This window comes from Miniopterus schreibersii, assembly GCF_964146895.1.
Source record: "Miniopterus schreibersii genome assembly, chromosome: 9".
NCBI classification, from domain to species: domain Eukaryota; kingdom Metazoa; phylum Chordata; class Mammalia; order Chiroptera; family Miniopteridae; genus Miniopterus; species Miniopterus schreibersii.
In genome coordinates this window covers 6,005,281-6,027,957 of record NC_138118.1, presented here as the reverse complement: position 1 = coordinate 6,027,957, position 22,677 = coordinate 6,005,281, and the positions used below count along the sequence as shown (strand labels likewise).

Below are 22,677 nucleotides of genomic sequence, written 5' to 3'. Positions count from 1 at the left end.
TGATATCAGTTCATGAAGTAGACAAAATGAAACTATTATAGATTCGTTCCAATCAAACTAGTTACAATACGTCATTCGATCATTTTAACATTTTTCTACAATCAAAAGGTAGTTCTCAACTTACCTCCCATAGATAGAGGAGATAACCCTGAGGACTAGCAAAGGAAGGGTCAGCAAGAATCCCTGTTACTCACATCCACTGTACCAGATCAGTGGAGACTTGGAGGCCGTGGTGGGAAGGCCTGGTGGCCAGAGCAACCTCAACCAAAGAACTCCCTCCACTGTTGTCCGTCTACTGTCCTGGGAACTCCCAGGTTTCTCAGATATGATTTTAATTCAGTAAAAGGATTCTGCAGGTAAAGCACTGTAAAAGATTATTGACTATATACATATATAATCCTATGTATAGGATGTCCAAAGAAAAATGTATATATACTTTAATGGCTGATAGCTCAATTTTGAAAATGAAGTGTAGTTTAATAAACACTGCCTTTATAATTATTCAATGTGTGTATACATTTTGGGGGGACACCCTATATTTGCATTCTGATCCTCAAAATATACATGTGAAATGAAGCTGGCCAGGGCTCCAACCAACCACACACTAGGGTCTGAATGAGGCTGCAGATATTTCTATTTTAACTCCAGGGCTTCATCAGGAAACATTAAGCACACTCTGTGTAGAGCATCAGTCCGTGTCTCTCACTCTGCTCAAACTGTTAGTTATAGTGAAATGGAAAGACGAAATAAACAACCCTTCCCGGCGCTATTCATCAAGCTTGAATAATAAAACGTCATTATGGCATCATCATCACTCTGAGCCAAACGTGTTACACCCATGAAGCACAGCAGGGAAGGGTGGCACTGCACACTTCTTCCTGGACTCGCTGAGGGTGACCATTAAATTCCACTTTACCCTGACAACTGTGATTTAAATGGCAACCAAACGCATGAAAGTAAATGATCTATTCTGCCTCTTTGTCTTCCGTTGGTGGTCGTAATTCTGCAAACAATAAGGAGTGGTAGTGGATGTTGTGGGAAGGCAGCAAAGTCAACTTTAACTAACAAAGGCGGGTCTTATCAGAGAAGAGCAAATCGGAGGTTACTGAGAAAATAACACATAAACCCAAGGCAGGCTTCAGTATGAATCTCTGTGCGCTGACTACTGAATACACCTAATATATAGTTTTAAACAGATGACTGAATGAGCAAATCAATATGTGTAAATTCATTTTAAATGTCATTAACCAGATGTCCAAATCACTATGTTTAATGTTAGTGTCTATTTAGGGGGAGATAGACTGAGTAATTTTAGAGGCAAGGCTGATCAAGCTGACTTGCTAAAACTAAGCTCAAAATCAAAACAAATTTAGTCTAAAAAATAGCACACAGGAAAATTAAACTTAAATTATTGTTTTTGCATATATTACACTATAAATGTGCTCCAAAATCATTCTGTATCATGCATGGATTGCTGAATTCCATAGAAAATCATTTTCTCTGAACGAATATTTTCTTTCAAAAATTTTCTCCAAAATTAAAGTTACGTTTAAGAGGATTTTTATGATGTGGCTGAACATTATACAAAACCTCAAAAATTATGAAAACCATGTGAAGATTTTGCCTAAATAAGAAGAGAGTCTTTTGTGTGGTTATTTCCTACAGGAATGAACAGTGTCCCTTTTCAAATCAGGATCTTTTCTCTCTCACACAAAAATCAATCACATTTCTATCTAACGACAATGACCGTGTAAAAGCCAAAACCTAAAACACAGTATCATTTACAATCACTTCAAAGAAATCAACATAGTTAGATACAAACCTAAAAATACAGACAAAGGATCTGAATGGTAATTAAGACTTAATGGATCCAAAATGCTGAAGTTGGGACTCTGCAGGTAGTTCTGATACATGTTAAATTTGAGAACCACTGGCCCAAACTACATGGATATATCCAGAAGGGAGGACAATGTGTCAGACAAATTTTGGTATAAATTAAAGCTTAAGAAAAGTGGACATCCTAGTCACTACAAATATTAAGAGATTAACTAAAGAACTTACATGCATATATGCATAGTCCATGGTCACAGACAATAGTGTGGTGGGCAGGGGGGTGGGGAGTGCAGGGTGGAGGGGGTTAATGGAGGGAAAGAGGGGGCATCTGTAATACTTTCAACAATAAAGATAAATTTAAAAATATATAAAGATATTAGGATAATAAAGATTAAGATATACTAAATTATACCTCATGTCTATTTTTTTTTTGGTAACAGCTCACTGAGATATAATTCCCATACCATATAGTCAACACATTTAAAGAATTCAGTGGTTTTAGAATATTCACATAGTTGTGTAACCATCACCATAGTCAACTTTAGAATAGTTGTATCCCTCTAAAAAGAAACCCCATACCTTTTAGTAACTCTTCCCTAACTTCCCATCCCTCAGCCCTGGCATCACTAATATATTTTCTGTTTCTGTAGATTTACCAGCTCTGCATTTTGTATGAATGGGACCATGTAATACGAGGCCTTTTGTGTCTGGGTTCTTTAACATAGCTTAATGTTTTTAAGGTTCATCCATGCTGTAGCATGTAGCAGTATTGTGTTTTTTCTTATGGCCGAATGATTTTCTATTTCATGGACACAGCACATTGGTTTAACCATTTAATTATTAATGGACATGAGGACTGCTTCCACTTTTTGGCTGTTATGAATAATGGTGCTATGAACATTCGTGCACAAGTTTTGTGGGGAAGTGTTTTCATTTCTCTTGGGAATATACTAGGAGAGGAACTGTTGGGTCAAATGGTAACTGTGTATTTAATGAACTGACAGTACCTTCGGAAGTGACTTCACCATTTTCCACTCCTGCCGGCAGTGTATGAGAGTTCTGATTCCCCACACCTACCAACACAGGGCTAACTTTTTGATGCCTGCCACCAGTGGGTGGGACGTGGAGTCTCACTGTGTTTGAATGTGCATTTCCCTGATGTCTAATGATACAGAGCATCTATCTTCTCATGTGCACACTGGCGGTTTGTATAGCTTCCTTGGAAAAAATTGTCTATTCCGATCCTTTGCACTATTTTTAATTGGGTCATTTATCTTATTGAGTTGTAAGAGTTCTTTATACATTCTATATATAAGTCTCTTATGAGATATATGACTGGCAGATATTTCCTCCCATTCTGTGGGTCGTCTTTTCACTTTCTTGGTAGCTTCCTTTAAAGCAAAATGTTTACAATTTTTGTTAAATGTCTCCTGAAAAAAAATACCAGCTCTGAATTCACTGTTTAATGCCAAGTGTGATTAACATGGAAAAAGTATGACTTATATTGTGGTAGTTTTACTAGATTAGGAAACAATTCCATTTAAGGTTGCTCTTAATATGAAATGACCTACCGAATACCCGCACTGTCACAAAGAGACTCAATGAATCTTTCTAGCTGGTGTTTTACAAGAAAAGCAAATTCTTCTCATCTTTATAAAGGGCAATAGATCAATGCCCAAAACAATCGTGGATAACTGAATTATCTACATTTGTGCTTTAATCTATTGGTCTATACTTTTTTCTGTATCTGTTTAAAGAACTCAAAGTTGATTTCCCAAACTCTGATCACATCCATCAAACTGATATCGAATGCACAGATTACTTCCACTGCTTTCTGAAGTCAGTGAAAGTTCTTCTATAAACAAAGGGGGACCAATATCAGTCTCACTGAATATTGAATCCAAGGGAAGTTGAATGCCTATTAGTAACTGACTGGAGCTACAATGTACTGAGGTAAGGCCAAGACTGCATATAATAATACCTGGCATCAGGCTTACAAATAAAATGGACCTTTGGGATCAGTGCTCTTCTATAGGGGAGAGCGGCTGAACAATTCTCAACTTGCCAATAAGGCTTTTATATAACAGTATTACTTTGGTAGGGCTTACATAGCAAAATACTGAAGACCTGGGAGACAAACAACGGAAATTTATTTTCTCACAGTTCTGGAATCTAGAAGTTCAAGATAAAGGTGTCAGCAGGGATGGTCTCTTCTCAGACCTCTCTCTTGGGCTTACAAATGGCTGCCTCCTCACATGGCCTTTCTTAGTGAGTGCCATCCCTGGTGTCTCTTCTTCCAAGGACACCAGTCCTATTGCATTAGGACCCTACCCTTTGACCTCATATAACTAAATTACCCCCAAAGGCACCATCTCCAAATATTGTCGCTTGGGTATTTAGGGTTTCAATATATGACCTGGAGTGGAAACAATTCAGTCCATAACAAGAACAGACTTCTATTTGCAGGGAATATAATGATGCATACATACAGTGGGATGGGTACATCAGATACTCGATTGTAGGCTCTTTAAGAACAAGGCCCATGTCTTTCTCACTGACAGCCCAGACCTTGTACATTGCTTGACATGGACAATACTAAAAAAATATATAGATTAAAAATGCAATAAAATAATGGATTTTATTTTTTTGCCTCTCAGTAAACACATTAGAAAATGTAATGCTGTGAAACTTAGTATTTAAAAATGACTTTTCCCCTTTAGAATATAACATGCAACCACTCATATTAAGTCCCATGGAATTAGGAAGCACAGCAGAAGATTTACAAATGCATTTCAAATATAAAGTGCTTGAAATTTTTGTGTAATTCCCTAAACACCCTGTAATACTGTGATTACTAAAACACAACACAACACAGCACAACACAAAGGCATAGGAGTAAACCCTGGGGAAGAAAGTAACACAGAGGCCCCCACTCCCTGGCAATATTTGTAGTATAATGCCCAGACTGATAAAAGGTCTAATCCAATAGGAGGCACCACCATCTAGGGGATGGGAGTAGTAGACTGTGTCTCTGACCTCATTTCAAACAACATATATTTTGTTGTGTGCCTCTAGTATATTAAAATGTCCTAAGTATTTAAATAATCTTTTCATATTCCCTCTATGTTTCTGCATGGCTGGCACAGATCTTCTCTTCCAGCTTTATTTACAGGGACTGCAGCTCATATGTAACTGCTTTTGTTTAATGGACCAGAACCAAGCATGTGAATTGCTCATCAGAGTTTTGGCTTCTTGTTCCCTTAAATGTGCTCTAAGCATAAGTTCTGTGAAATGCTAAACAGGCTGTGGGTGGGGGGCAGAAAATGACCAAAGTAGCGTGGATTTGGTAGTTCAGTAAACTGTGATGAGCCAACTATCCCAGGACCCTAAAGCCTCTGACTAAACCACTCATTACCAGAGCACATGCCTCCCAGATCCTCCTGGCTAAAATCTGGATGTCCTAAAGCCTAAAATTTATTGCTGGGTCCTTGCCAGGATGCATTTAAATGACAAAAATGTACATGATAGTCTACCTATCCAGGCAGTCATAAGCAGCGAGTCCTTAAAAGCTAAATTCATGATAACCAGAGAGCAAAGACGACTCACAGGTGTCACTGTTTCCCTTCCACAGAGATTCTGCCCTTAGATGTATCACACAGTTCACACTGAATGTGTCCTACTGAATATGTGATAACAGGACATTTCCTCCCTGTACGTTCCTCTCCCACTGGCTTAAACAGCTGTTCCCCCTATGGCGCCCCACTCAGCTTGTTCCAAACTTCCCCAGGAAACTAGACACGGAAGGAATGCGAAGCAGCTGACGACCGCCCCGCAGCGGCGGCACAGACACAACACACGCTCCCTGTCTTCTGTTTCCTGGGGCGTCTTCTTTCCAAAGACTCCAAGCAGCTCTTACTATAAAACCAAAAGCGCAGAGAGACAGGCTTCCTCCAAAGACTGGTACTACAGACAACGGTCAAGTTGTTTCTTTAATCTACAATTGTACACAGTAGTAGCCAGTGGAAATACTCTTTAACTCATTTATACTCAATTAACCAACACAACCTTCAAGGTAAATATTCGGATGTAGCCCTGAAACAGCGTATTACAAGAGAAAAGCGGCTAAGCAACGTGGGAAAAAATCTCACACACAGAGGACCACAAGTCCTTATCTAACACCTAACAGTACATGGTACCGAGTTTATGCTTGAACGCAGGGCCGGGTCAAAACCAATGCTCCCAGATCCTCGAGAGTATGGTACTCTGTCCAACATGGGAGAAAATGAAGGGAACCACGCCCGGTTCCTTTGACTTGCTTCTCCCCAGCCCGCTCTTTCACAACCCTTCCGACTAAAGGAATGAGCTGCACATCACAACCCAAGTGGGGAGCACCGCCACAAGGAACATTTATTTCTCAGCAGTGGGTTCCTGGGAGGAGCTGTTGAACAGGACAGTGTCTGCACAGCAAGGTAGGCCACCTGAGGCCTGAGTATTTTGATTGGGAGAAGACACTACACCTTCTAAAGGGCTGGACACCATCAACTGTAAGAAAAGAAATGCCAGCCCTGGCCAGTCTGGCTCAGTGGTTAGAGCGTCGGCCCGTGAACTGAAGGGTTCCGGTTCCATTCTGGCCAAGGGCATGTACCTTGGCTGCAGGCTCCACCCCAGCTGGGGTGAGAGCAGGAGACAACCAAATGGCATAAAGTAAGGAGTTAAAAGCCATAAAGGTTAGAGTTATAGGGCCTGGCATCCACCATTTCAAGGGTATTTTCCTATTTAACTGATGGTTAAAAATACATATAAAAATAATTTCAAGGGAAATAATGAAAAATAAGCATAAAACAAACAATAAAGGGAATATTGTTAATGGGGGCCAATGCTTTTTCATTATAAACTGTAATGTTTTCAATTTTTACAGTGCACATATATTCCTATAATTAATATGGAAGTCTAGAGAAAACTAAAGCATTATCAAAGCGTTTTTATATTCTCAAAAGTATGGTTAACCTACAGTTCTCACAAAAGTTATTTTAAAGAAAGGAGCTTTTAAAGGATTACAATAAAATACAATAAATCTACACAGTAATGTTAGAAGATAAGGACACTGCTAAATTGAATAATTTTCTATCCTTCTATATAATAAAAGATGCACCTTAACCATAACACCTTAATGAGCACAGAAGATATATTCTAATGACACATTTGTTAGCACTTCAACTGTCAAAGGCATTTAACCCATAGAGTCAAAAAAGGAACACCTTCTAGAACAATCGAAAACATCCATGAGTGTATCTGGTCCAGGCCAAATGGTCCTGTCAAAAACGACCACTCTTAGAAAACATCTCTGGGTTCAAAGAGCCCATAATGTTTAGTTAAACTTTTGGTTTACAGAATCAGTAAATAAAAATACTATTCATGTTTCATTGGTCCAATAATCCTTCTTGCCTCGGTAGCCTAGCCAATAATGGTACATATCAAGGAACAAATTTCAAAGACCTCTTGGCGTGGACCAAATGTCTCCAGGGACGTTTTGAACAGGACCAAATGTCATGCAAGGGAGACATTATATAAAAATCTTTCTCTACAAGTAGAACCTTCAAATCATTTATATGCCACATTTAACTAAACATGCAGAGTAATGATACACAGCCTTTAGTGCTATTAAGTGTGAAAAGATTACTTTCGATTTACAAAAAATTTTAAAAGTTTGCATATTCATTTCAATTAATTTTTCTCCCGAGGAGAAAGGAAGTGTTACTTCTTTAAAGCCCAGAAAGCAGATGTAATGATCTGTTCTTATATTCTGAGAAGACAGGCAAGTCACCTCTCCAAGAAACGTGAGGAGGTTATTAAACGGTGCTTACAATGTTGTTATCTTAGGGGAAAAATATCAGTTCTTATTGGTTATACTATGAAATACCAAATAAACACCTGAGAGTCAGACAGCAAAGGGCAAAAAATAAATGATGAAGCTCAAATTAGCAGAAATAGAACAGGGACTCAACCTGGTCCAAGAACCAGAGAGAAATCTGGGGGGGGGGGGGGTGAGGGTGAGGGGGGGGTGAAGGTGAGGGTGAGGGAGAGGGGAGGAGACAGACAGAGTGGGAGAGAGATAACTTCCTGCTGTCTGCTGATTCACATCAGGATCGGGGCCAGAGGATTTCCAGGACCTAGACAGCATCAAACACAGACACTGACATTAAGCAATGGCCAGGATGACCTACACTAGCTACCCCAGGCTAGTCTCCAAGGAACTCAAAGGAGAATACCTTCACCTAAGCACTCTGTATCCATTCTCGGGAAGCTTATCCTCAAAGAAGCAGAGGTGACAGTCATCAGCGATAGGAAAACAGCAGAAATACTAGGGAGAAAACCCACCTGCACCCGGGCAAGCCAGGGAAGCCTCCCTTCTCAAGAGGTGGCATTTCAGCTGGAGTGGAAAGGACGCACGGACATTGTTTTGGCAAAAACGAAACAAAACACAGCTCTACTTCAGTCATTATGTACATAGGGAGGGGTAGCAGTGGGAGATAAGGCCAGAGAAACACTGTATTAGAAACACACTCTTAAAACAAAAGAAGAGATGAACCCTGACTAGCCCTTCCAGAGCTCGCTGCAGGAGCAGCCCTGAGGTGGCTTTAAATTACAAGGGGTCATCAAAACACATTTCCTTGAAAGTCCTCTAACTGGGAAGATGTGAACAAATAGACTTAATAGGATGAAAATATCAGTCGATACCAAGCCTCTTAAAGCATGCAAATCAGCTCAACCAATATGTACATAAAGATGGCAGGTATCTGATTTCTGTCATTTTAATGAGAATAAACACCCTGGATTCCAGATGTGAGGTAAAGAGGTCCCACAGAATTGAGAAATGGGAATAAAAAGGAAATTTAAAAAAACTTTCCTTAATATGAATTTGCTAACTTTGATTGCTCATAACTTCAGAAAATCAGTTTAAAAAAAGGCTTACAGCCCGGCCACTGTGGCTCAGCTGTTGAGCATCGACTTATGATCCAGGGGGTCAGGCTGGATTCCCGGTCGGGGCACATGCTCAGGTTATGGGCTCGATCCCCCAGCAGGGGGCGTGCAGGAGGCAGCCGATCAATGACTCACCATTGATGTTTCTCTCTCTTTCCTTCCCTCCTTCTCCCTTCCTCTCTCTGAAATCAATAAAGATATATTAAAAAACAAAAAACAAAAAAAACCTTGATATAATAAATTCAGATAAAAAGAATGTACCTATAGTACTTTGGTACTTATTAGCAATATGAACATATTAATTCAGTCTTTCATGTATTGTAATTAGTAAGCAATATGTTCCTGTCACAGACTAGGAATTAGAGATAACTTAACAAAAGACACCTTACACCCTTATAGCACCCAAATAACTACCTAATTACAGGTAAGTAAGCAGTAAGTGCAGCGAAAGATAAGTTCACGGTTAAATACTTTTCCAGCTTTGAGGGCAACGTTAGTACAAATACACTGAAATCTTATGTTGACTAACTGAAAGATGGCTGAATTTAGAACACCAAGAGTTTTCATCATAATCATAATGGACAAAAATTCCATTATACAAAATCTTAATGATTTATTCCCTCTAGTGTCACAACTACCTCTGTCCGCAGATTAAGATCATGAACAGGTTTGCATCCGTGCGCACAACCTCATGCTGAGAATACTAATGAAAACTGCAAGGATAAGAGACGACCAAGAATGTAAAACAATATATTGGGAATCAAGTTCTTCAGTTTATCTATAACATGGCCTAAAACTTACACAGATAACTTAGCAGAAGTATCCCTTTGAAAAAAAAAACAACAAGAACCTCAAGATTTCAAGGAAGAGCAGAGATTCAAAAGAGCAAATGATACTTAATATTATTTTCTAGCCTTGAGTTAATGCTATAAAAGTCAAAGAATTACAAAAAGTTAATAAAGCCAGTTTCTCACATGAAACCTCACAGAAGTATTAATTCAGTGAAACTGTTCCATTTTTAACTATGTTTTCAGCATATATTAAAGATTCTAATATACTGATAACATGTCTTTTTAAATTTTACAAATCTGGTCACCCTGCAGCTATCTTCTTATTGGAAGCTGAGAAGAATGAGGTTTGTGGATGCTTTTTGCTGTCACTGTGCCAAAAGTGCTGACCCTTGAACAAATGGCTGTTGAGAACTCAGGATTAATATCCACACAGTAGCTCTGAGATGCGCGGAGTGATGCTATTTTGTAATTCTGCCCATGCTGAGGAAACCACATGTACAGACAAGTTAACAGAGAAGCCATAATGGATTCTTCTGATAAGTCAATAATTAAATCACCTTACTATGAAATCCACATTTTGCTATTATACTTAGGTTCCAGAATATTTAACAGTCACCTTAATCAATCCCAAATACAGTTAAGAAAGCAAAGAAATATACACACTAATTAAGATTACCTTTGCTCCAAAGATGACGAAAGCTTTTGTCCAAAGGTTGATTGAGAATCACAAGGCAGTATTTCAAATTTCCTATGGAAAAAAAGAAGTAAAATAAATAAGTAACCTGAGCCTCATATTTCCCTCATTTGAGTATGGAATCATACTCTACCAGTCCAGGTTTTCAATCTACAAAGAACAAAATTTCAACCACAACTAATTTTTCATTCTCTTATTTTTTTCTCATACCTCAATTTTAAAAGACACCATTGATTAACTTTATCTACTTTATTCAATATGTCCATTGCATTCCTATATGTATTATAAAAAAGTTTATTGTAAAAAAGAAATTCTTTATAAAAATTTATCATAAAAACAACTGGGCAAGCTTCTTTTCTTGCAGTTTACCTGTGCCAGTAAAGTAAAACTGCAGATTTTTACATAAACAAATCTTCACCGAATGGCTCAGAAGTTTTAAAATGTTCTTCTACACACATTAAAGATAATACAAATTCTGTCAAAGTACAATCATACAAGAAAATGGCAGAACGGATCACCTGGACCTCCTAGAAGTGGCTCTCAACAAGCTTCAAATACAACCTAGCCAGCACTGACAAGAACTTAGTGGAAGGAGGGATGGAAAAGCTATGAATTTTGGATTTATATCAATTATCACAAATGATAAATCTACCCTTAAGTATTAGAGTAGTGGATCTCAACCTCACTGCTTATCAGTCACAGATTTAAAAAAAAAAAAAAAAAAAGGCCAAAAGCCAATCTGCTTCCCTACATATTCTGATCAATGTCCTGAGCTGAGCTTGTGCATCATGGTTTTTTAAAAGCATCATAGGAGAGTCTAATAGGTAACCAAAGTTGAGAACCTAGTATGGTGCCCTAAAATATTAACTAATGATTGTAGAAAGTTATCATAAAGAGCAACATTATTTTAAAATACTGTTTGACTTTATCTTGCTCTTTTTAATTGCTGTTTTGTGGAAAAAACCCCCCAAAAACGTATAGCATACCATCAAAATTATTTGTAATTTTTTCTAAATAAACATCAATAGTTTGCTTTCTTTAACTGATATGGTATGAGATTTTTTAAAGAAAGATTAAAGACCAGTACTCTAAGTGCAAATACACTGAAGTGAAGCACAATTTACAATAGAAAAAAAATTGGCTGAGATGCATTAGCAAGTTATATTCAAAGGTTTATGATCTCTGTTTAAAAAATACTGGAACTCAAACAAGATCAATATTAGCCAAAAACACATGCCAATCATTATATATAAAATACCTATTTTTTTTAGAGGACCAAAAGCCATTATTATGAATCTCTCATCCCTGAAAGCATTTCGATTAAATCATGAAAACTCTAGGGCACGGAGTTCCATTTCCATATTGCACAACTTCTATATTTAAGAGGATTTTTTTAAGTGTGCACTGGGAAATCAAAACTGTCAAGCCAATTCATTCTTTGAGGAAATAAATTGCATGTGGACAAAGCAAAACTATTAAAAAGCTCTAAACAAATATTCCATACCTAAGTCTATTAAAATAATTGAATTACCAATAGACTAAGAATTGGTAAATCACAAGAAATTGCTTCTGAGAAAGTAAATATAGACATAAACAGGTATTTCTCTGCAGTCTCTTGCCCCCACAGATTATTTGATATACCCAGTGGCACCCCCTTCCATTGGCAGTGTCCCAGCTTAGATGATAAAGTAGATGCTCACTTGACTCTACTTCATCTCCAGACCCCCTCTCTCTGTTTCAATCTTCAGCAAAACTCACTTCTATGAGGTTTGCACCCACCACTTCTGGGAAATAACTACTTCAGGGTCAGTGATGAATTCAACGGCTATACCTCAATTCTCATCTTGGCCAACCCATCTCAGCAGCGTAACAGCAGATCACTCCTTGCTCCCTTCCTTCCGAAATCAAGTTCTGCCCCTGGCTTCTGGGAAACCCCTCTCTGTTGGCTCTCTTCCTACCTGACTGGCCGCTCCTTCTCAGTCTCCTTTTCTACTCATCTGAGCAGAAAGCCCTCAATAAGCATTTGCTGGATAAATGTTGAGTATCCCAGCTTCTATACCAGGAGTGCTCTAGGTATCTATCCTTGGGCCTTTTCTGTGTCAATCTGTACTGACTCCCAAGTAATGCCCTCTGGACTCATGGTTTCAAATACCATCTATAATGATGGCTTCTGTATTCATGTCTCCAGCCTGAGTGTTTCCCCTAAACTCCAGGACTGTATGTGTAATTGCTTGTTCAACAATTCCCCTTGGATATGTAACAGGCATCTCAAACTTAACATGCCCAACATGAAACTCCTGACTGTCCTTTCTCTATCCCAAGCCTGCTCTTACCAGGCTTGGCCACCTGGTATCACTAGCAACCTATTCACAGGAACATTTTCCATCTATGGATTTTACCATATGGCCCTATAATCAGCCTCACTTCCACACTCGCCTCCCCTAAACTCTGTTCTCCACTCAGTAGCCAAATGGATCTTGTTAAAATACAGTCAGATCAAGGCGACTATAACCCTCTGTTCAAAATTCTCCATTGGCTTCCTTTCCATTTACAGTAAAAGCCAAACATTCCTAACAAATCACCTACAAGGCCCTACATGATCCCACGGTTCTTCCTCTCTCTATGCTGTGCTATCCTCTCTCTGTTACAGACACCACCCTGGTTTCCTTGTTGGGCTCCTCAGATATACCAACAACTCCACTTTTCACATTTCTACTACAGACAGCCTCCAGCCGAGCGAGAACCTCAGTCTCTCTTACCCTAACCCCTCGGGGCTCTGCTCGAGTACTGATTACCAGGGAGCTTCCCTGCCTGCCCTACCTTCCACAGAACCCTGCCACCTCACACCAGCCCTTGACCTAATTTGGTTTTTCTAATGACCCTACCACCAATTCATTCCTTCACCCTTTTTTCTTCTGTTTTTCTATCCTCACTCAAGGATATTTTCTCCATTGCTTTTCAGAGAGAGTGGAAGGGAGACAGAAACATCGCTGTGAGAAAGACATATCGATCGGTTGCCTCCCATACCCACCTCGAGCAGAATCAAACCTGCGACCCTTCAGTCCGAGGGCCAACACTCTAACCACTGTGCCAAACCGGCCAGGGTCACCCTTTTTCCTAATGTCCGTCTCCCTACATGAAGACATAAGCTCCTAGGTCAAAATACCCCAATAAGCTCTCACAGGCTAGAAAGGCACGTCAGTTCAGAAAAAGAACATTTTCTATTTTACAAGGTTGTAGGGGGCAGAGGGGAGGGAGGTTAAGTCTGACAAAGTTTGGAGTCCTTCTTGGCATAAAAGGAGACCATACCAAGAAATATGTTTGTCACCCTCTCAAAGGTTAGTCATACTCTTGTTCCCAGTAAACGCACTCTCAGTAAAACCCCGATGAAGGGAGCTGAGGGCTTCATCGTGGCACAGGGGCACCTCTACGTCGCTGCCAGCTGGCCGGGCTCTGGAGGCCTGGGCCTCAACAAACTGTGTTTCCTGACAGTCAGCAAAACCAATCCCTGCCTAGCAGACTGTAGATGTAATGTCACAACCCTAAGGGTTCATCCTAAGGGACTAACACATTATAGGCCATCACATCAGTTTTGACGTGCTGGCAGCTGGGACCACAATAATGCTGCACTTGAAAAGCGGGTTTTAAATGTTCTCTGCAGGCAGAGTGCATCGAGGTTTGGCAAGTGCTGCTGGGACAGGCAGAGGCCAGGCTCCTCCTTTTGTCCTAGCGCTACTCCTACAACGCAACCCGTTTCTGACCTCCTGGCAAAGCGCAGAATCCCCTCCCTGCCCAGCAACAGAGGAGGGTCAGAGGTCCATCTGGCCAGCGCGCTCTCCCCTTTTAATACTTTCTCCAGACCTCCTACTGGGTGGCCTTTGGCTGGCTGTGGTAAGCAGTGTTTTGGGCATAGGTGAGTTTCAAAGATTTGGAGCTTCACACGTAACAATACTGACACCACCTTTTATTTTCTTTTTAAATACTCCTTAAACAGGAATTTGATTCAAGAGTCATTCCAATATTTATAATCAAAATATGTCCAAATTAAGCTAACCTGGGTCATATTCAAAGCACACACTGATGTTCTCTGAGACCTAGCTTATAGGAAGAAAACAACTAACATTATTTGTAACTGCAGAGTTTGCTAAGCATGTCCCACTGCCTTCTTCAATGGACACTGATTACACAGCATGCTACCACAGGATCAAAGGACTTCTGAACAAAAGAGAAGTCTTTCTGTTCGCTTTTTTTAAAAAAGGAGAAAGATTTAAATATATTTAAATTCAAAATAACCGGGTACTATGAATTCGGATTACACACTCAGGAGTCCATCATGTCAAGAGTCAAACCCACACTGGAGGAAATCTTACTAAACTCCAGGCACTGTGGGCTTTGAGAGAACTCAAGAGGAACTCCTGCCATCAGTAGACAGAGCACTGGCACTGATAAATGGTCTGCACCAGGCCATGAGGTAGCGCCTGGCACACAGCACCGCAGTGGCCCTTACTCAGGTCCAGGTCAGGTGAAGTCAACAGAACGGGTCAGGTCTCTACTGCTGCTGGTTTTTATTCTTTTTCATAGACAAATATATACACGACATAGCCTGTAGGCAAAGACATCCAAAAGTTTTGTTTTTAATAAAAAAGTAATGGAAACGATGCATTAGCATAGGATTGCACTATGTCCCACACAGTAGAGCAGTTCTACACGATCTAATACGGAAAATCTTCAAGATAAAAGGGGGAAAAGCAAGATGAGAATGAATGGCTATATTACAAAGCCATCTGAATAAAAAATTAAAAAGAAAATTATATACATATATTTTTGCAAATACCAAGAATACCTATCGAAGAGGAAAATTTTTAGCTGGAACACAAAAATATAAGAGCATTACTTTCCACCTGCTAATCTTTTATATCTTATAAGTGTGGTCCCCTGTGCTTATATTATAAAAAAAAAAAGTAAAACAAGAGTTAACTGATGAAAAGAAAACACCCCTTCCTTCCCAGGTATTGTGTTCCAGACTGAAGAAGATGATGGCCACCAATCTTTAAATACCACATTGGAATACAACAAAGATTTAGTAAAATTATAGGTTATTTGGGTTTCAGGTAAAGTTAAAAGCAGATAGTTTGTGAAACACTATCTAGCATTCTTTCCTCCCAAATCATCAAGTAACTTATGCTAATTAAACTGAGCAGATTTTAAAGGTATTTTGTTGTTGTTGTTTGTTTTTGGGGTGTTAAGCCAGGGAAAGGGACTGACAATGGGATTCTCAGAACAGCAAAGGGAGATGCAACTCACTCCACTTTAAAGAACAAACATACGGTTTTTTCCTCCACTGAAAAATGTTGGAGAGAACTTGGAAAACATTCCTCAAAGCTTAGGGTAATATTTTTATAAATCAGTGCTACCCTTAAGAATTCACCCATATCCCAATTTCCAATTCTATTAGTATTTTCATACTTTCCTCACATAGAACATTTGTCTTCATCAATAGTCACCAGACATGAACAGAGAAAGCTGTAACATGATAAAGCCAGTTACCTTAGAGACGAGAATGGGAAGGGGAGAGGGAAATCAGTAACTTTTTCTGTATTTGCCTTTGTATCACTTAAATGCTTAAATAAGTCTGTACTACACTTAAATGCTACTTTAAAAGAAGGCTAGAAAGGGGAATTTGTGAGCAAATTCATTAATCATTCTCACCTGTAAACCAGAGTATTTAACTCTTTCTGCTAATAATAGTTACATGCTTCTCATCTAAAATCAGTTTATACACTTTAGACATATAGAAAAACATAGGCCACTTATCCCTTTTATCTTTAGCATTTAGCCCAGGTCCTGGCGCAAAGGAGTCATGTTCTCAAACTTGAACTTTAAAAACATTCATTATGCTGTTTCTTGTATCATTAAAACAGTTACCTCCAAAACTAAACATACAGGCATGAACAGAAACTTGGAACACTCTAACATTATTATAGTTAAGTTTCTTCCCAATTAATCTTCCAGACTTTCCATGTCTCACAAAGTTGCTTCCAAAGTCACCATACCTTGCATGAGCAGAAACACAACCTCAGAATATTTTTTCTGTACAGAACAAATGACAACTGAGATAGGGTATGTGGTAGAAGGGCTGTACGGGGTAAGGGATGAGGGCTGCAGGGGCTGCCGAGGACCAATCCCCACTGTTTTATGGCTTAGAACCAGACGACCACCCTGACCCAACATGGTGCCTCATTTCCCCTCGCAGTAACCCTTAGCCATTACACACTCATTGTAATACATCAGCGTACTAAACAACACGCTCTGTGCCCCCAGAAACAGAAATGGAAAGCCTGGATAAGGACACAGCATGGCCAAAGGGCCTCTTCTGAGAAGTCTCCACCCTTTTCCAGTCTCCACCCTTTTCTGGGAAAGTCCTGAATATTCCTCCCCCTTATTAAACGCCCTATCCCTCCACTGAATGAGCCTCAAATAAGAGAAGTAAATCCCACTAGAAGGGGGCAGCTCTGACTGTGGAGTAGCCCCCCTTTGTTTCACTGCTTCACTAATAAACTCACTTTCAACATGCTGGCTGGTCTTCAAATTCTTTCCTGAGCAAAGCCAAGAACCCATGTGGGTCACTGGGTCCCCAGACCCCCAGAACGCCCGTATCACAACAAGCTCAATGTACTGTCCCTAACTTAATGCATATGGTCCATTTCTAAATCAGCTACAAGTTGAATTCCATTTCTATGGCATTCATTATAAAGTCTGACATTGATTCTCTAGGGGCTAAGAAACACTCCAAAGACTCACAGGCCAGTTAGTAATCAATAAAGCTTATAATTGAGTTGAAAATGCCTGGAAGGTTTCCAGCGGAACTACACCGCCCCCCACTCAGCCCCCACACCTGGCCATGATGTGGGTGAAGGGAGAGAACACACAAAGAAAACACAGGGGCTCTTTCCTCCCCTTTCCCTATCAGAACACATGGGAAATAGTTTTAATCTCCTGGGCACATGTCCACGAACTCGATTTTAACTTCCCCTCCTTCTCTACCTTTAGAGGAAGCAGAGCAGAAATGTAAGGGAGCACGAATAACATTGCAGGTTGATAAACATTAGCAAACTTACATATACTGTGAACCACTGGCCCACAGAGCTAGGGGTGGGGGAAGCCCTGATCTCTGGCCTTTGCCGATCTCCATGCTGTTACTACCACCATGGCAAAGTTCAAGCTAACAAAGGGCTCTCAAATTTCCTGAGTATTCAGCATCCAGCAGGAGAATTTCTTAGCAATCACTGCTTTTGAAAAAGAATAGTAGTGCTTTGGATCCCTATATTTCTGGTAACCTTCATAGAGGAAACACAGTTCTTTAGTTCTGGGCTGTATATAAATTAAGTTTTAATAATCATTTTAACCCTAAAATGCTAGTAGAATAAAGAAGTTACTATCCAGGGAACAGTGGCAAACATCACAGAAGACTCATTCTAGCAGAAGGATAGGAATGCCCCAGGAAGAAAATGTGGGCATTCAGGCAGAGAAAACACCATATGCAAAAAAAGGGTCGAACACACTAAAAAGTGTCCAGTATTATGAATGGGGGAAAAGAGGTGCTAAAGTAATTAAGCAAGGAGACCATTAGATTCCCAGTGGCTGTAATGTCTTGGTAGCCCAGGTAAGCAAACCAGTCCTAAGCCAGAGTCAACTGAAGGTATGCTCGCCTCTGAGAAGAGGAAACTCGAGAACAGGCAATCACAGAAACCTGAGAACAGCCAACTAGGGCAACTGCCTAAGCTATAACCAGTCAAATAATTTCCCTGAACAGCTTCAGAGCCTGCCCTAAAAAGGCCTCTCCCGGCTCCTGGCCCAGGAATACCCCTAACCAGTGTCAGTTTGGCACTGCCCGATTCAAGCAGATGCCTGCTCAAATAAGCTCTTGAAAATGTTAATATGCCTCAGTTTATTTTTTTTTAAACAAAGGTAATGACAATAGAAAAAGCTAAAGAGCCAGGCACATAGTAAAATATATTTCAGACCATTTTAAGTAACGATCACTAGCTCACCCTCCCCTGCCCCCATTAACTTTAGCCAGAGATGTGAAAGAATTGAACAATTGATTTTACTTTTAAATCTCCATTCTGATACGGCCGTTATTGGCCTTGTTGCTTAGAGCAATGTCAAGGTGTTCCAGGTGGCTGTAAAGCTATGAATGTCTTCTTTAGACTTGACACACTACAATTAAAATGAAATCATTTTTAACATTCTTTTTATTAACTCATGTTCCTCAGCATTGTGACTTCGGCAGGGAGGACTTCGAAAATTACAGACTTCTCCACTAAGCTAAAAAGAGCTTGTGAATTGAAGTGTGGATGAAATCTAAAGAAGACAGATTAACTCTGCCCGGAATGTGAAAGCCAAGGAATCCACGCCATTTGCATGTGAATAGTAAGTGCCAATAGGCAGGCTGTCCTCCGAGCTCTTGGCAGTGCCCTCTTAGCGATGAGTGAGGCGGTAACTAGAGCTCATCACCCCAGGTATCCTCAGCCCACGAAGAATTACAGGAAGGTGCTAGCATTTTATTATACAGCACGTACCACCGTTACAAGCCCTGTGTTGCCCAGTACCGTCTTACGCAGAAAGGGAACACTTACTGAACGCTCTCTGTGTATCAGGTACTGACACTTCCCCTCTAGGAAAGAAGTTTGGAGAGGGCAGGGGTTCTAATCCTCTCTTTCACTGACGCATCTTCACTCAGTGCCTGGCACAGAGATGCGCAGTAACGCATCCACTACAGGAATAAAGAGAAAAGCGGTTAGAAACTAAAGTATGGTATGTGCGCTATTTCACTTAACCATATGAACAATGGGGAAATCCTATTACCTTCACCTTTTCAATTTTGCCAAAGAAAAATTAAAGCTTGAGAAGCAAAGTAATGTAACCAAGGGGCAAAATACAGCTTTACTTTCACCCAAAGCCTTTCTAGGGGGCCCTCCAGACCCAGTGCTGATTCCCACGTATTACTACACTTCATGTGAACCCAGAGGCTGAGGCCTTGAGTTTGATGTAGAAAAAAACTCAGCAAAATGGAAGATTCTCATTAACCCATCAACAACCACTGTGTTTCCAGCAGAATAACAGGCTGCCTATGAGCCTTGGAAGAAACAGAATAGGTGGGAAATTAAAGGAACCTCAGAATAAAAGGCAATTTTGAGGGAGATTTCAGCATTTAAAAGTCCTGCTGTTTGAGTGTCTTCATTTTCCTGATTGCTGACGTAAATAAAGTTTCCCTTTCATACTATTGTATTTCCTTCTATCGACCCTTAAAAATTGTTTCCCATATTATATATAATGAGTATATTATTTTGATTTCTTTGAAGTAATACTTGTTTCATGAAATCTAAGCCAGAGCCTTACCAGAAAGGTTCAAAGAATGGTTTTTCATTCAGCTAGGTCCTGCCTGCCACCTGGCTGACAGTGACTGCAAGGTGCCACCTCAGATTTATGAAGGTTAAAATGTGACGGAAAAATGTCTCTAAGAGTCCATGGAAAAAGAGGGAGAAAGCACATGAGAGTAAAACCTCATAAATGGACACATCTTATGCTCTTTTCCAAGAGGCTCACACAAAATGGAGCACACAGCAGCCGCTCAATAAATATCAACTGAAAATACACAGAACAAGTACTGATTTGCTGTGAGGTTCTGTGCTTGTTGGTGAAGTCCTTTTTTTAAAGAAGTAATCTAAAATAATAAGGTAAATTTTCCAACAGAAAAGTGTATTTTTTAAAAAATAAAGGGCCAGATAAACTAGAAAAATGAACCATTTCTAAATTGTCAGGTGAGGTGTGTTAACATGTCAAGAGAGATTGCATATATACATTTAAAAATAAAGAAAATGGAAAGAATGCCTGGGAGATGGGGATTACTTCACACATGGATATTAAAGTACCACGGGCACCTATAAATGAGGAAAGGTTTCCAGGAAGACAAAATAATGTTTCCTTGTATGGACTATTGACCACACACTCACTGTAGGCAACTGTAATTACCGTGGTTATGGATTTTCACATTTTAGTTTCCTTTTCCACTGCGCCCGCCTCGACTTCCATGTTCACCTCTGCACTGTCCATGAGCCCCGCTAAGTCAATTCAGCCAGTACCTACCCCACGCCACGTGACCAGGCGCAGCATCCTCCCCCATCAGCGCCCCCGACACACACACACACACACACACACACACACACACAGAGTGATGCCCGATAACCTCGCCCTTGGCCTGCCCTCAGCAAAAATCCTGTTAGGTATATGTGGCCAGAATCCCCATGCCACTGAGGTTTCCGGAGTAATTCTCCATCCACTGACCCCGCCCGATCCACCACTATAAAGCCCCACTTGCCTGTGCCAACCCCCTCCCCCATTACAAGACCCCACTCCACCAGTCCCTGCACCTGCTGCCCTGGCCCCTCCCAGAACAAAGCCTTCCTTCCTGTGCTTTAACAGTGAATAACCTTTTTCTTTAACAGTTTGAATATTTTTTTCTTTAACCCTTATGATGAGAAAGTGAAATTTAAAAATCCTAGATAGTGGCCTGGTCATTAATTCCAGAACTTCCTCCTTTTTCTGAACAGCGTTTCATAGAGAAAGAAACAAAGAGTAGTGGGCAAAAGCCTTTGATCAGATTTTAGCAAGGCCATTGTGACGGAAAGAGGTGAGGAACACCTATAAAGATCCTGATAAACTATACAGAACAGAGCTCCAGTGAGTCTGACCAACCTTGGGGGAGAGGGTTAAGACACGTAAATGTCTGTTTTGATTAGTCCAAGCAAACATATTAGTTATGAAACAGAAATAAAAACTATGTGTGGGCCCATCCCCAGGTTAAATACAGGGTGTCCCCCAAAAATGTATACATATTTTAACAGCTGACAGCTCAATTTTGAAAATGAAATGTAGTTTAATAAGCACTGCCTTTATCACTATTCAAAGTGTGTGAACAGACTTTTTTGAGACAGCCTATATATTATTTCTTACTATCATGGGGCAGATCAGGGAGAGAGAGGGAAACAGGAATTGATAAGCATCTACATTGGGAGCCATGAAGCAACGTGAAAGAAATCACAGACCTATTATATACCTTGACTGCCACACGGGAAACTCTCGAAAGGACAAATGAACGAGTCTAAAATAATGGATTCACCTATTACACCTCTCCTCCACTTTCTCATTAACTCTCCTCTGTAGACCAAGCAGCAGACAGAGAGAAAGTTGGACTCTGAGCCCTTATTAGCTGAACCTGGACCCCATAAGGCCTGGAAGACCTCTCTCTCTGCAGCGCTCAACAGATAAACACTCAGTATGTACCTGTAGCTTCTGAAAAGCCAGTTTCCAGGCCTCAGTTTTCTCACCCATCTGTTTATTCAGCACATAGTTTACTGTGGTTAGCATTTTTATGAGCTTGGCATAAAGGCACTGGAGACAGACATACTGTACCTGCCCTCAGCCAGCCCAGGGTCAAGCAGGAGACAGATGATTAACGTAAGGTTGTGTGAGAGTAATCAAACAAACAAAATAGAAGTGTAAGAATAAACCTATTATTGGAATGTGTAGCCTCAGGGCCAAGTGTATCTCGAAAATTTTCATCAAAATTAGTATTAATCGAAAGAGTTAAATGACTCCTATCCATTTCTCAAAGTATAACTACCACCAACTTGCTTTGAATAAATTTAAAATTACATCTGAATAAAAGTAATTATAAAATGGATTCATTCAAATTTAAAACTATGTTATTTGAGAGAATTCGAGAGAAAAGGGGAAAATTCCATGTACTTGAATCACATCCAAGGGTCACATAGGGACCTTCTCAAATACCCCACACTGTTAGTAGTACGCATTCATATGTCCCCTATGCTGTATCAATTTCCAATCCCAAGCCCTACCTTTGAGGAGATATCCTTCAGGGAAGAATCCATATGGAAATATATATATATATATATATGTGTGTATATATGTATATATATATTTATGTATTTTATTTATTTATTTATATATATTAGCCCATACAACCATAAAGGAAATCCACACCAGCCTAAACCAATTCAGGAAGTCTTTCATTGCTAAATATATTTAAAAAACAGAGTTCACAGATTCCTGAGGATAAGTGGGATTATTATACAACAAGATCAATGAATTCCAGAACCACTACTACCACAAGGCGATGTGCAAGGACCAAAGGGGAGCCTCCTTAATGAACATCCAGGCATTTGCGAGTATTAAGAGGTCAAGGAAGGAGGAGGAAGGAAAGTAGTGAAGGAAGAATGAGAGGGAGGGGTAATAAAAAATCACAACTAATATTTACTGAAAAGTGTAAAACTAAAACATTGTGAAACAGAGTTC

At 40.0% G+C, this 22,677-nt stretch overlaps 1 protein-coding gene across 8 annotated transcripts in view; it reads right to left on the bottom strand.

Moving 5' to 3' along the window:
- Positions 1-22,677, bottom strand: part of TPK1 (thiamin pyrophosphokinase 1) — a 186,168-nt gene that overhangs the window by 139,656 nt on the left and 23,835 nt on the right. For all 8 annotated transcript variants that reach the window (XR_013999566.1, XR_013999567.1, XM_081147514.1 and 5 more), the window contains exon 3: positions 10,282-10,353. Coding sequence is in view for 6 of the 8 variants with exons in the window: in XM_081147514.1 (XP_081003640.1) it covers positions 10,282-10,353 (72 nt within the window). In the remaining 2 variants the exon portion in view is untranslated. The remainder of the gene's footprint in view (positions 1-10,281; positions 10,354-22,677) is intronic.